We start from the raw sequence: 16,001 nt of genomic DNA, 5'->3' as shown, positions 1-16,001 counted from the left end.
GTCCGTGTTTGTGTGTGTTTGTGTGTGTGTGCGTGTGTCCATGTGTGTGTACCTTTGTGGAGTGGGAGGCAGGGAGGGTTTCATGGAGTTGAGGGGGTTCATCGGATGAAGGGGGGGATCATGGGAGAGCCCCCACTGTCCTCAGGAGGCAGCTGCCCTGAGAGAGAGAGAGAGAGAGAGAGAGAGAGAGAGAGAGAGAGAGAGAGAGAGAGAGAGAGAGAGAGTTACTCAGAGCTCATTTACCACACAGCAACAATTTATCATCACTACAGCCCACAGTGTGCGCACAAAGACACAGCGCCCTCCCACTCACAGACACTCACTTTAATCTGTATGTGTGTCTCTCTCTCTCTCTGTGTGCGTCTCTGTGTGTGTGTGTGTGTGTGAGTGTGTGTGTGTGTGTGCACATCAAAACGTTCTCCTATCACTGACTGCTGTAGCTCTGATACCTCTCAAACGGAGGAAGGGGGGGAGGGGTGCTGCAAGCTAAATTTAGCTCGCTGATTTCAAAAGGAATTTAAGAGAACAGAGATGTGAAGAGGCAGCTTCTTCTCTCAGCAGCACACCGGCGTTCAATCACACACTCCTGCAAACACACACACAGAGAAAGAGAGAGAGAGAGGGATTATCTTATCCCTTCTTTTAGGATGTATTTGATAACCCCTCTTGGACCTTTCTCTCTTTTTGCAGAGCGACACAATCAGAGGATTGATTCCAGGTGTCCTTACAGGAGTCGATATCATGATGTTGGTTAATTGATTCCACTAACGAGGCTTTCCTCTAATCAACGTCACTTCCTGTCCTTTTCTCAGTCACTATTGGAGTTCAATTATCGTATTTTGCCACGTAGCTTTAATGACATCTGTACATCTCTTACATCCAACTTCCACAAACTGTGTCCGGTCAAGGATCCTCCTCCTCCTCCTCCTCCTCTCCTCATCCATGTTGTCTTTCTGGTCCTCTGAAAACCTCTGACCTGTTGACTCCAGGCCTGGCTCCGCTCATCATGACTTTGGTTTGTTGTTGTAGTTAAGTGAAATACGATCTGGTGATAACACAGAGTGTTTTATTCTGAAAATTAACCGGATGTTTTCATTTTGTTTTGGTGAAACCTGACTTCCTGTCCCGCTCCATCTGCTCTGTTGAGATTGATGCTCCGGCATCCGGCACAAATAGAAGTCTTGTGTATCTGATCCGGAGGACTCAGACCTGCCGGATCAGAGACGCAGCCGGAACACAACGGAGCGGATCCAGTGGAAGTTAACACATTGACTAGAATAGAAACAGATCAGATCCAGTGCTGGGATGGATCGGAGATGGATCTGGTGGAATTTGGCCGTAATGGACTCTGTGGCTGCAGGTGAAGTCTGTCCCAACTCAGACGCTGCATCATTCAGAGGGCACAGTGCACCGAAGGCAGGCGATTACAATTAAGGACGCATCCTTTGTGGTCAAACATATCCCAAGATTCTTTGCGTGCCAGCTCAATTAAGATGCCAGCAGAGTAAAACACCTTTACATGGAAGCTAACTGTTCAAAACCATCCTCCATCGACACACCTCTCTCATCACCCTCTCCTAAAGTCTCTCCACATCTGCTCTGTAGAGCCTCGTTCACACTCCACACACCATCTGTTCCTGAGAGCTGTTTGGAAGCCAATTGACGGCGGCAGCCATATTGGAAATTGGAACTCAACCAGGCAGAGTGTGACGTAAAGGGGCGGAGTTTGAGCCTCCTAGCCAACAGCTATGTGTTCCCGACCAGGAGTCAAGTCAGTCATGTCCTTATTTGGGCAAAAAATCGTAATCTTGGGGAGCTGGTGGCCTAGCGGTGTAAGCGCCCCACATACAGAGGCTACAGTCCTCGTAGCAGGGGTTGCCGGTTCGATTCCCGGCCGGTCGACCATTTCCCGTACGTCCTCCCCCGCTCTCTACTCCCCACATTTCCTGTCTCTCTTCAGCTGTCTTATCAAATAAAGGCAAAAAAGCCCCAAAAATAAAACTTATCTTAATATCGTCTGAACCGTCGAGTTAGAAAATAATTGACCCCCCCGTACAGTGTGTGCCGATAGAGAGATTAGCTACAAAGAGCCAAGCCGTTTTTTGAACCAGGCTGTAAACATGTTTATTAATGCTGCAAAGATCGTCTTCTTTGAATGGGTGTGTATGTGGTTTCCGGTGTTTCTGCAGCCAGCCTCTAGTGGATGCTCGATGAACTGCAGTCTATAACACTTCCACATGGGCTTCATAGTTTGAGACCGGAGGTTGCAGCTTGGTACCCACAGCCAGTTGCGGTTCTGGGGAAGGGCCAACAGGGGACAGTGCCCCTGTAAAACTGAACCTGGACCCCCCCCCCCCCCCCCCCCCTCCACACCAAAATAATATTATACGTAAAAAAAGCTTCGGTATCGCGCTGATGTTACAGGCGGAACACATGCGTGTGGCACTTGGTTCCAGTCCCTTAGAGCACTAAGGGACTCATGTTGAGTGTGAACAGCCAATCAGCTGCTGTCAGTCTGCATGTTGATCTAGAACACAGTAGCATATATGTCTAGTATAAAGGGATGCACTGATGTTTTGCCAGTTTGTTCTCAGCCGGTCCTCGCCCTTCGCAGTCTCTTTTGTCAGGGTTGAATGTGTCCCTCTGACAACACCCTTGGCCCAGCCTGGCCCCCCCCCCAGTAAAATTGGTCTAGAACCGCCACTGCCCACAGCGTGGAGGGGTTAGTGGGCGTTTCTCAGGAGGCAGAACGTGACATCAAAATCAGTCCGTGAAAGCCGCAGGTGGACGAAGCAACAGAGACTGACGCCTTAATGACAGGGTTTGCGTTTATGTCAGCGCTCGGTGTTCACACCTGCAGCTCGATCTGCTAATTCTGCAGAGTTCTGTGCGTGTGTGGAATAATCTAATGCATGCAACAGTTTTTGCAACTGGTCCTTTAATTTGACGATCTTGCAACCGAAGTGTGAGGCAGGAAAAACAGCAAAATAAAACAGTTACATCAGGCTCTCTCTTCTCGTGAGAAATCGTGAGAAACTGTAACCATGAAGCTTGAATCGTATAGTATCATGACGTGAGAGTATCGTTACATTCAGTCTGTATTTCTTGTGAACGCTGTGATTCCAAACCTGATGAAATGTGATTTATGGTTTCCCTCTAACAGATGTTTTCATTCCTTCCTGCAGACTCTGCCGCCTCTCATTAATGATTTCCTTTATCTGCCGGTTTCCCACTGACATGCTAATTTTTCCAACATCCTCCCCCCCTCCTCCTCTTCCTCTTCTTCCTCTCCTTCTTCTTCTTCTTTGGTTTCCTTTCTTGCACTTTGCAGATTTGGGTCAGACACCCCGCACATCTTCTGAAGCGGGAGGATAAAGGGAGGAGGAGGGGGAGGCTTTGCTCTGATCACATGACTGTCGTACCTGATTTCCACAGACTGCAGACAGACGGCACTTTGTAACTTCCAGCGCACACAAAGCAGCAGGTCGGAGGGGGGGAACATGTAAGACGTGTGTGTGTGTGTGTGTGTGTGTGTGTTTGAGAGAGAGATGTGAACACAGGCGGCACAGACTGTACCTGCTGATTGAGACACGCTGTTCTCTCTCTCACTCTCTCTTCGTCTCTTTTAACCTCGACTTCCTGATTTCTCTTCCCTGGCAGCTCAGTCTCTTTGTGTTGGTCCAGCCGCTCTCTGCCGGCTCTTTATTCTACTTTCTCTTTACCTCGACGTGACGGCATCACACTGACAGGCGGTCCAAACCACACAGACCTGAGCTGACCCCTCTGTGTTTATGTTACAGCTGACTTCAGATTCACGTGACAGTACGAACACAACAGACATTAAAGGAAGTTTAGGCTCTGATCTGACTTCTCTGACATCTTGATTTTATTATTTAAACTGCAGATTACAGCTGGAACAGTTCATCTACTACATACCAATAACCATTTTATCAATCCTTAAGTTTAGAGACAGGATCAGGGGCGCTGAGTTGTTCTACAAGTCTAACCTCTTTTTCAGCATTCTGACTTTAATCCACAAAATACATTAAAAAAGACAGAAATACAAATTTTCATTTGCATTCATCCTTCTTGAATAAAATAAAATCAAGTGGAATGCATTTGGACTTTAACTTACATTTTTTTGTTTTATTTCTTTTCTCAAATTTCACAGAAAAAAAAATCTGAATTCTAACTTGTTCCCTGAATTCCAGTTCACCTCTCAGGATTCTGACTCTGATCTTTAAAATTCTGAGAAAAAAAAAAAACTGACTAGATAAAAGTCAGAATTCTGTGAACAAAGTCCAATCTTGACCTTGATCTCAGGATTCTGACTTTGTGGAACTCTTAACGGAATGTTGAGGTCAAAGGCAACATTCTACCGGTTCACGGAATGTCGAGAGAAATTCAGAATTCTGAGATCGAGGTCAAAATTCTGAGAAGTCAGAATTATAAAAACAGGTCAGACCTAAAGCAAAAATTAAATAAAAAGGGTCTCTTTTCTTCCTCTGTAAAAATCAGGTCAACTTTTAACATTTTCATTCATGTTACAGTCTAAACTAGGGATGGGAAATGATTTTAGAATATTCAAATATTCATTCACTTAGTTGAAATCAAAGAGTTACTTAGAATATTTTCACATTTCAAAAGTATAATTTTTCATTGATTTTACCGGAGCCTGGTTGTTTTTATATTCATTTGTTTTCATTTAAAGGGACCGTGTATATTAAAGGTGACATATTCTGCTCTTTTTCATCAACATATATTGGTCTAAGAGGTCCCCAAAACATGTCTTTAAAGTTTATTCTCAAAAAAACACTTTGAAATCAGATTCTGGTCTGCCTGAAAACCCTCTTCTTCAGCCCTGCTCAGAACAGGCTGTTTTCTCTCTGACCACGCCCCCTCAGGAAGTGGGTGTGGCCTCGGCTGTCCAGCGCGTTGATCTAATGTTTACATGTTGGCTGAATATACACGGCTGCTCAGAGATCACGTTACTTCAACCCTCTGAATCTGATCCAGAATCTGATCCTGACGGAGAGGCGCCTGCAGCAGGACCTTTCTGAACCATTGGTCACAGATTTAGTGTTTCTTGTTGTTTTATTTGTCAGCATGTCGACGTGTGTCTTGGTACACAGCTACCAACATGTAGCTGTGTAGCTATGCTAACTAGCGTTAACACTTATCCATGAAAACTAAAAACCATCCACTAGATCTTCAAATCTGCAGACGTGGGGAGTCAAAGCGACCTTTGTGTTTATTAAGACAGCCTACAACTAGCATGCCTCCCTCCTAAGCTCCTTGTTAGCACACATGTGTGCAGGGAAGGAAAAACGGAGGAGGGGTTGAGTTGTATTTTATACAGTCTATGGGCTGAACAAGCTCCGAGCTCTGACTTCCTGTTACAGACCGGATGGCGTTGTGACGTATGAAAAACACTGAAAACTGAAACGGCTGGTTTCAGCACACATTTACAGAAAGGTGGAGAAATCAGAACAGGGGCAGAATGGAGTCTTTTACTTTTCAGGGGGTTTGTAGACAGGGACACAGATTTCAGGGAGAGAACCATTAAAAAGAACATTTTGCATGATATGTCACCTTTAATATTGCCTGAGGTTACTGCTTGTTAAAGGAAGTTTGTCCTCTCCACTGTAACTAGCTAAATACTGCGATGTGTAATGCTCATGATGGATTAAGGTGGGGTCAGACTGAGTCTGATCCTGTCTTGAAGTTGGGTCTCTGTTCATAATTTGACATAGAGTGGTCTAGACATCCTCTGTTTGTAAAAGCGTCTTGAGATAACATTTGTTGTGATTTGGCGCTACACAAATAAAGCTTGATTGATTGATAATTAACACGCCTGTGAATATGTCAGAGTTAGCCAAAAGGCTAGTTTACATCCATAGTCCCTTGCCAGATGTTAAAAAGGCTCACTAAAAAGATCAAGGTTAAACAAAAAAATGAAATAAAATGAAAATAAGAAGGGAGGAGAAACCGAAACACAAACAAAAGAGAGAAGAAAAGAAAAAGAAAAGTATGAATAGCACCGTACGGTACTCCTGCCATAAAAGGGTGGCGATAGAGCGTCTTAAAGCTGTTTGCTAACCGCATTAAGGAACAGAAGAAGAAGAATGAATCTCACACTACTACACACGTGTTTCCAGAGACTGAGCACGGCTGTAACATGTAAACACACACGCCACGCCGTCACAGAAACACCGACGTAAAGGTCGAGACGGACGCCGTCAGCGCTCGCTACTAGCAGCACCTCGTCCTGCTGCTGGTTAACGAGACTGTCAGGCAAACAGGCCGGTAATGGGACAGGTGCGGGGGGCTTGGAATGTCCATCCCTAGTCTAAACATTTGCATCTTTCTGTTAGCATTCTCAACTGATGCAGGAAATAACAGCAGCACCTGTATCAGGTCCTTCTTTCCTGGAACCAGTCCTGGAACTCTGCTGAAGCTCAAACCATGTTGTGGTTTCTGTTAACTTCACGTCTGTTTTCTTCACTTTGCTAGACGTCTCTTTCACTCAGATCCTCGTGTGTTTGAACTTCTCTTTCTGAACTTCTTTCCTTCTCCTCTTCTTCTTTCCTCCCACGTTGACCCGTCAGACTTTTCAGCTGTCTATTTATTACAACTTCAACATGACTGTCAAAGAAACAACAACTAATATTATCATTTTAAGCTCCGCCCACTTCTAAATCTATTAAAGCTCCGCCCACTTCCAAGTCTATTAATGGAATATCAACTGAGAGAATACAAATGTTGTCATTTTTTTGATAATAAGTTTCATTTCTATTAAAACTTTTAAGCAAAAAGGTAAAGTTTTGATTTTCTTCTTCTCTGTCGACATCAGAAAAATGATGTTTTTAAGCCTCTTAAAGCCTCAACTCCAGGCATGTTTTTTATTTTGCTGTTATTTTCTGATTTCTACATCAAATGTCTGATTTACTAATAAAGAAAATGACTTAAATGAGTCATCAAACTTAAAATTTTCCCTCAGAATGACTCCGATGTTTATAAAAACATTAGTAATTGATTTCTTTCCCTTCATTAACTCATTAAAGTTTGACTCCTGCGGCTCCCGCTCACACACGGCTCACCTTCCCACAATCATGACTAATTGAAATTATCATTCAAGTGCTCTGTGCCTGATGACTGTGCTGCTGGAAACCACACAGACGCTGAGCTGATTGATCCACTGAGTACCTGTCTTTAATAACACACTCATTAAGAGCTTCAATGAGATCTGACAGATTAACGGTTAATCGCCTCTTAAATTCAGAAGAGCAGCAGACTTAACGAGAGGAGAACGTCAGCTCACGACGACGACGATGAGGAGACAAATTATTATCACTCATGTTTCAAAACAACAAAAGACAACAGCTGTGACGAGGTGAGACACACAGGAGGTAAGGAGAGGGTCATCCTGTGTTTGCCTCATTAAGCAGACCTCACAAGATCAATTAGTGGGTCTGTATGGAGCTTTAAAAGGAGCTTTAAATATGAAAGAAATATTAAATATTCAAATAAAACGTACGTTTTACGACTTAAACTGTTGATTATTCTCAAAGCTGACCATTCAGCTTCTTCTTTTTAACATTCAGAGGTGAGTTTTTGAATTTTTGGTTTATGTAAGAGTGAAAAATAAGGAAGTGATACCAATCAGTGTTTTATGGTGACCCTGGAGGTCAAGTGCACAGACCACTAAAATCATGACACTGAATAAAAAAAACATTACTTCAGACATAAGCATGAAAAACAAACATTTTATGGAAAAAAAAAGAATTCCCTGAATGCAAAAATATTTTGAAAGTGTAGATTTATTTAAGGAATTAAAAAAACCTTTCATATATTAATATTTTAACACCAAAAAAATGAAAAAGTGTCACTTTTTATAATTTTCTTGTGCATTTTGTTACATATTCTGGCATGTTAGAAAATATTTTCAATTATTAGACATTATTTAATATGTATATGATGAGTTCATTTGCAAAAAACAGATAACTCACTTTTTTAAAATTTTTAAAATGTTTAAAAAACTTAATTTTTTTTACTAGCTTTAGGTATTATCATCAATTGAAGTTGGGTTGCTTTGACTAAGTCGAAATTACATTACTAACCGGAGGCATCTTAAAAATTCAACTTTATCAAAAATCTGTTTTAAAAAGACATTTGTTTTTTGAAAATCTATAAAAAAATAATGTCTTCTCATATTTTCAATTATTTTTGTAGGTTGTTAAAAATGTATAATTTTATAAAAAAAAACATTTTTTGCAGGTTGTAAAATAATGTTAAATATTTTGTAAATCATTAATGCATGTCGTAAGACATTTTTAATTTTGTAAACCATTTTTTGAAGGTTGTAGAATATCTTCAAGTTGTGTACATTATTTTAGCAGGGAGTCATTTTTTAACATTTTTGTAAAAATTATTTTTTTCATGATTTGTTTCTGCATTTCATTAAATATATGTACTTCATATGAAATGCTTTTCTGTGTCATAAAATCTTTATGTTTGATTAAATGTTTTTGTCATGTTTTAAGAGTCACTTCAGGGCCACCATAGTCTTCCCACAAAACAAAAATAACACCCTTAATGTCATGCTTTATTAAAAAAGCCCAAAACATTCAAACAGGAGCAAGACTGAAGGAAATATTAACATGTTACAAGATTAAATCTCAGAATACTTCATTGCATTAAAACTTATGACAGTTACAAAAGCAGTTGGTGATTAATTCAATGGTTGCATATTAATCACATGCATGAAGCAGCTCCAAACACACTCAGGATTTAAGTCCTTTAAACACCTTCCTTATCTCTGCCTTTTCACATAAACACTGAGCCACGCTCTCCCAGCCTGGCTCCCAGCCCAGACTGCATGTTATTGTACCCATGATACATCCAGGAAGTCATGGCCAGAGAGGGAAAACAGGCACTGTCTGCCTGCCTGATAACAACACCAACACAACAACACATGTATGAGGAAACCACTGGACTGCTCCTGGTGTGCATGCATTCCCTTCCTTTGCTGTGCAGACTGTGTGTCACTAAATCACCAGATCAGAACATTTTAATTTAAGCAATGCAAATCATGCAAACCTCCACCTGCAGGAATAAAAACGTGCAGCTCGGATTTGCAGCAGAACAGAACAAAGCATTTCAGCAGTAGTGTGCTTTCTGTGGAGGAGTGCAGCCTGAGTGTGTGTGCATGCATGTGTGTGTGCATGTGTGCGTGTGTGTTCCCCATCATCTCTAAAACATGAAAATGTTTTGTCTCACCTACCTGCTGAATAAAACACGCAGATATGTGCAGCAGCAGCAGTCCTTAAAATGAGAATAAATCAGAGGACTGTGGATCAAAATGTCCTTTAAATGTGTGAATCTGTCAGCATGGAGTCAGGGTGAGCTCCTCTGGTCTTTAGAGCCTCTGATGGAGGGAGCAGAGGAGCTGTGGTGGAGCTGTGGAGGCTCCGAGCTGCTGTGGAGGAGCTGTGGAGGCTCAGTCACCACAGCCTGGCTCTTTAACACGCTGCCTCTCTGCTGCTGCTGCTGCTGCTGCTGCTGCTTGCACCGTTAGCCACAGAATGCTAATTAGCTCTCGTTAACTTTATAACACATTAGCTGGTTTTTCATCCACAACATGAGAGCGGTTATCAGCACGGACACGACAGCAGCCCCCCGTGGAGGTCCCCACGCCCCGCGGACAGGTATCAGGTCTGACAGGAGCTTACCTTGGTCCTGGTCCGGCTGCCAGACACTGAAGAGCTGGATGGAGAAGTTAGCTAGCTGGCTAACTAAGCTAGCTAGTGTCGCAGTCGGGGCTAATAGTGATGGAGGGCGGTTCGGATCAGTTCTGGGATCGGTTCTTTTGAGAGCCGTTTGGAACAGCTCAAATGAATCACCAGATATTTTAATGATTTATATTTAATAAAAAACGAAAAAACTCACTTAAATTAAATTAAACCACCAGGTGTTAAATATGGGATATGTATCAGTACATTTTAAACCAGTAATTTTTGATGGTATATCATATTGCTGGTTTTTCTATCATTACAGATTAATTGAATTGAATTGAAATTGAAGGGGATTTTTAAAATCACAATTAAAATGTTGGTATTTGATACTGATGTTTTATCAAAACTATAAGGCAAACACTTAAATATTAAATAAGTTAAGTCTTATGTTCTATAGTACAACTCAGAACATTTGATTTGATTTAATTTGATTCGAAATCAAACAATTTGATGCGATACGATTCACTTCGATCCGATTCAAAAACATGAGATTTGAATTGATTTGAGTCAATACGACACAGTATGATTCAATTTGATTTGTTCGTTACGATACCAAAGGATTCGATTTGATTAAATTAAATTTGATTCGATACGATACCACACAATTCAATTCGATTCCTTGTGATACCATTCTGTACATTTTGTTTCGATTCAATTTGATGTTATTCGGTTCTTTTTGATTCAATATGATTCAATTCAATGTAATTTGATACGCTACTAAACGATTCAATTTGATTTGATATGATATTAAACAATTCAATTTGATTCAAATTGATTTGATTCCATTGGATTTGATTCAATTTGATTTGATTCAATTCAATTTGATTCAATACCAAATGATTAAATTTGATTCTATTTGATTCAATTCAATTTGATTCGATACCAGACGATTCAATTTGATTCGATTTGATTCAAGTCAATTCAATTCAATTTTGATACCAAACGATTCAATTTGATGTTATTTGGTTCTTTTTGATTCAATTTGATTTGATTCAATTTGATTCAATTCAATGTAATTTGATACGCTACTAAACGATTCAATTTGATTTGATATGATACTAAACGATTCAATTTGATTTGATATGATACTAAACGATTCAATTTGATTTGATTCCATTGGATTTGATTCAATTTGATTCAATTCAATTTGATTCGATACCAAACGATTCAATTTGATTCGATTTGATTCAATTCAATTCAATTCAATTTGATACCAAACGATTCAATTTGATGTTATTTGGTTCTTTTTGATTCGATTTGATTCAATTCGATTTGATTTGATGCCAAACGATTCAATTCGATTCGATATGATACCTTTCTATACATTTTTATCTGATATGATATAAAACACTGTATTTTTCCTTAGGGTTAAATTTCCTGGACCATATCGTTGCCTCCACAGAGGGACGACTGCCATGATAATCAAAGGAGGCAGGAACAGCATGAATCTATTACATACAGCCTCAAGAAGCATTCTACCATCCTGCCTGTTGAATGATGTTTAATTTGGCACACAACAATAACAAACTGAATCACTGCTGAATTACAAAACCAAATATCTTCAGCTGTCGAGCTGTGACAAATGCTCTGATCATTTTAAAGAGCTGAACCTCTCATCACTACCCTCTCTAATATATTCATGAGATCACAGGGCTAATGTCTCCCACAGAGAAAGGCATTTTCCTGTCCCTCCTCCTCCACCTCCTCCTCCTCCTCCTCTTCCTCCTCCTACAAGTCAGGCGGCTGTTTGACTGACTGCAGACCAGAGCAGCAGATCATTTCAGAAAGGAGGGAGAGAGAGAGAGAGAGAGAGAGAGAGGAGGGGGGGTGCATGTCATGGAGAATGACGTCACCTGTAAATGATCACGTATGTATGTATGCATGCCACACAGACATCCCTGCACTCGTAACTCCAACATGTGAGCCTCTGTCGCACACCTGCAGATGCACAGACAGACAGAAAGGTGGTGTCACTTGCAGCCAGGCGGTGTTTCAGGAGCAGCTACAGCAGCAGGAGTCGGTGTTTTGGAGTCATTAGAGGCGTCTGCGGTATCTTGCCAGAGGGCAGTGCAGCGTGGAGAATAAAAAGTCCAACCTGCCTGTGTTTTTCAGACCTCTGTTGCCCTGGAAACAGGTGCCGAGATTTCCCATTTCTTCATTTTTTCTCCACACTATCCATATCACTCCCCCTCCTCCTCCCCTCCACCACCACCACCACCACCACCACCTCTACACTCCACACACTGCTGCTGCTGCTGCTGCTGCTTCCTCCCCCACGACCTGCCGCATAGTACAATCACACACACATACACATACACACATATACACACACACATACAATTTCCAATCTACTGCAGTCATTTCACAATGTCACAGTCTGCTCCTCAGAGTGGGGGCTACACACTCACACACACTCACACACACTCACACACACTTGCACACCGGTGAAGCCTTGACCCTGCTCTGACTCTGAGGCTGAACCTCCACCACTGCTGCAACAATCTGACCTCCAGCAGAAAGAGGAGAGGAAGAAGAAGAAGAAGAAGAAGAAGAAGAAGAAGAAGAAGAAGAGGGGGGAAGACTTGGAGAGGGGGTGAGGAGACAAAGAGGGAAGGAATCAGGGAGTAGTGGGAGTAAAAAACAAAGCTGGCTGCACTCTCAGGTTCAAGAATGTGGTTCATCTCCCCTCTTGTGTTTTCACGTGTAGGCGAAGATAAAGAAGTCAGATTTCACCTACAAAGCCTGATATCATCAATTTTGCATCAAGGGATTCTCTGATGTGATTCAGACTCTTGAAAAAAGCTTTTAAAGGAGTTAAAAGAAAGAAAAACAACCAGAGACTGCCTTTAGAGAGAGGAGGTAGTCTCCTTTAAGTGCCTTAGACCTGCATTCCTTTGAGCAGCCAGCAGAGGGCGACTTCACTGCTTCTTAATTTGATGATTTATCGCCTCAGTGAAAATCTTCTTAGTGAGTTTACAGTCTTAATCTGTAGTTTACAGTCTTCTGATGATGATCCAATTCAGAGTCCACAAAGCAGAGCCTGTGGAAGAGGCATGGCATGACGTCAGACTTACGTGACTGCTTTTCCCAGCAGCGCTAGCGTGAACTTTCCCCTCACAACAACAACGATGGAGGACAACGGCAGCTCGTCTCCTCGGCCGACCGCTGCTTTGTCTTGGAATCCATCAGTCTCTTTGATTTGTTCTCTGCAGGACGATGGAGGAAACACGTTTGGGTTGTGTTTTGATCACTGCAACCCCGCCCCCTCGCCCCTGATGTAAGCAGTTAGAGGTTCTAGACCAGCAAAGAGTTGGAGCCGCTCTGGAACCGGTTTTCCCAGCCAGGAGCCGGTTCACTCACAGTGGAAACATAAAAAACTGGTTCTCAATTGAGCGCCGGATCTGAACCGGCCCTGAAACTGCCTCAGTTGAAAAGGGGGTATGAGTGTCCTGATAATAAAAGTTGATGAAAAGATGAGCTCAGGCTCTTTCTTTGCTCCATCTGAGCTCAACTTGAGACACAAAAACTGAGTCTGACAAAAACTAATGGATGAGGTTAGATTGAGAGAGCTCCCTGATTTCTCCACCTGAGCTCAAAAGGAGTCACAACCTCTGAGAAATACCTGAGAATCATTTCAGATTCTGATCAGATCTCCTTTTGAACTGAAAGGGAGACTAAGCTGAGACTTTTTGCAACTTTTTTTCTGGAGGCAAGAATGAGAAACAGGAGACATAAGCTGTAGTCTCATTTTGATTTCAAACAGATCTCATTGTTGTTTAGGAGATAGAAATGAAACACTTTTGAGATCTCCTCTCTACATTTATTTTCCTATGGGGCAGGTTTGTTGGAATAGTATCAAAGATCGTATAAAACACGAAGTCTCTTTTATACCGCCGGTTCCAGGTACGATATTTCACCCCCTGTAACGCCTCACCTTCTTTATGAATGTCTCAGAGGCGTGATGGTGCCACCAAGTCGACCCTCTTTGTTGTTGCTAACTCGCAGTACGAAGAGGGTTTAAGTGGCGTCATCTATCAGAGTTAGAAGAGGCGGTACAAAGCTTAAACATGGTGGTCGCCATATTGGAAATGCAAACTCCAACTAGCTTCTGGCTGATCTAGAAACAGGCAGAGAAATGAAGTTGAGACCATGACCGCCTGACAAACAGGTCCAGCACGCCAATCTGTCAGTGACATCAGCTACACTCCTACGTATGGGTAACTAACTCTTAGCTGTGATATCATTTGAGTTACTTCAATTAATAAAGAAGGTGTAGAGTCCAAAACTGTCTTTGTACCAGGATGTTAACATGTTTACTTCTGCTGTTAAGTTTCTAATATGGAGCTCTATGTGGTTCGACTCACTTTTGGAGCCAGCCTCTAGTGGACACATGAGGAACTGCAGTTTTCTTTGGCACTTTTGAAGTAGCTTCATTTTTCAGCACTGGAGGCTGCCGTTTGACTCAAACTCACTCTGATTGGTCAGCTGTTTCAGGACTTGTGAATCAGTCAGTGCATGACAAGTGAAATGCCTCAAAATGACGACTTTGCATAGATGGTATTTCAACGACCACCGGAACATGACTTTCTCTATTGCCGCCTCCTTTTGCCCAAGAAACAAACAAGTTATCCAAACTTTAAGAGCAAGGTAACTAGAACAAGTGTTATCTTTAGAGTTGACGTTAATATGTCACTGGATTACAGCTGGTTGAAAACTGGTTAGTCCTGCAGATGCACCTTCCTATCCAAGCTAGCACAACATTAGCTTGCATATACAATAAGATGTGAAACATGAAGCCTCCAAACTGTAGCTGACGTACAGATTGGGGACTCTGTTTTGGCTGCATCCAAGAGGAACTCTTCCATGAGCACGGACAGGAAGTCGTTGTTGTGGTTGGACTCACATAAAAAATGACAACACAGGAAATCAGGACAGATTATGAACATAGAAGAAGAATTTGAAAGAGAGAAGAGAGAAAAGCGTGCTCTGATGAAGCTCAAGGAAGTTTCATGCAGAGTTTAGGGGGGGGGCATGGCTCAACATTTTGCACACTCACCTTTCAAAGTAAAGTCGGTTTTATTTTGAAATTTGTGCATCAAACAGACGAGGAGCAAGGAGGCGAGCGTGTCGCACACAAAGTGAAGCAGGAGAGACACTTTTCCACGTCTCTGTCTCCTCACTTTCAGGCCTTTTTAAGTCATCTCTGTGTTTCTGCAGAGTTGTGTGTGCATACCATTGTAGTGACTCCTCTTTGGCAGGAGGCAGAACATTCCAGGGAAACGGCTGACCCTGAATAACACACACACACACACACACACACACACACACACACACTAACACACACATACACTAACACACACGCAGGATAATGGCCTCCACCCTTTTTCGTTACCCGGGAATACTTAAACGGCTGTTTCCTAACAGACACATGACATTTCACTGTGGGGAAACACACACACACACACACACACACACACACACACACACACACACACACACACACACACACACACACACACTCATACAGTATAGAATATGCAGCTGAGATAGCATCGCACATGACCGTCATCACAAGAACTCATGACAGCGCTCGCTCCCCCGGCTGCTCCATGACTCCATTGTCTTCTCCTCACGTCGTATTAAATCCTGATTTTCAACCTGCAGCTTTTATTGATGCCGTATGATATATGAATGAGATAATGAAAATAAGAAATTAATTGATCAATTATCCATACATTAAGCTCCAGGTCATCAAACCTACCTTTAACCTTTAACCTTTAACCTTTAACCTTTAACCTTTACCCAAACTGTGAGGTCGTCCTTTAACTACCCAGTCTCAGCTTCACTGTAAACTAAAAACAAAGATTTTAACCTTTAAATAAATAAAGATAATATTCATGTTTTTTTAAAATTCACAGGTGAGGAAGAATTATTCAGGTTCAACCATCACTACTGAATATTACACTCAAGTATTTAAATTGAACCCTTTCAGCGTCACATTTTAATGTCTGTACATCATTATTTTTACAGGTGAGTAACATGTCAGTCTAATTTAAATAATGCACCTTCTTTATGTGTCACTTGTTACCTGTATTAATGACTTTATTATTTCAACTTGTTCAGAACAGATCACCTTTGGGAAGCCTGGTCCTCAGATCACACCTGGCTCTCTGCTGCCATCGTGTGGCCAAAAATAAAACTACAATG

At 41.8% G+C, this 16,001-nt stretch overlaps 1 protein-coding gene across 4 annotated transcripts in view; it reads right to left on the bottom strand.

The window, feature by feature from the left end:
* zmiz2 (zinc finger, MIZ-type containing 2) overlaps positions 1-9,834 on the bottom strand; it is a 40,413-nt gene extending 30,579 nt beyond the window's left edge. For 2 of the 4 annotated variants that reach the window (XM_034709512.1, XM_034709516.1), the window contains exons 1-2: positions 9,732-9,834; positions 53-157 (exon numbers count right to left, since the gene is read on the bottom strand). In XM_034709512.1, the coding sequence (XP_034565403.1) occupies positions 53-102 (50 nt within the window). In that variant the 5' untranslated portion in view covers positions 103-157; positions 9,732-9,834. Of the gene's footprint in view, positions 1-52; positions 158-9,283; positions 9,325-9,731 lie in introns of all 4 variants that reach the window. The other 2 variants (XM_034709513.1, XM_034709514.1) reach the window with 2 other exon arrangements.
* Between the last annotated feature and the right edge of the window lie 6,167 nt (positions 9,835-16,001).

The sequence above is a fragment of the Notolabrus celidotus genome, chromosome 19, assembly GCF_009762535.1.
Source record: "Notolabrus celidotus isolate fNotCel1 chromosome 19, fNotCel1.pri, whole genome shotgun sequence".
Taxonomy (NCBI): Eukaryota; Metazoa; Chordata; class Actinopteri; order Labriformes; family Labridae; genus Notolabrus; species Notolabrus celidotus.
This window is presented reverse-complemented; position numbering and strand designations above follow the sequence as displayed.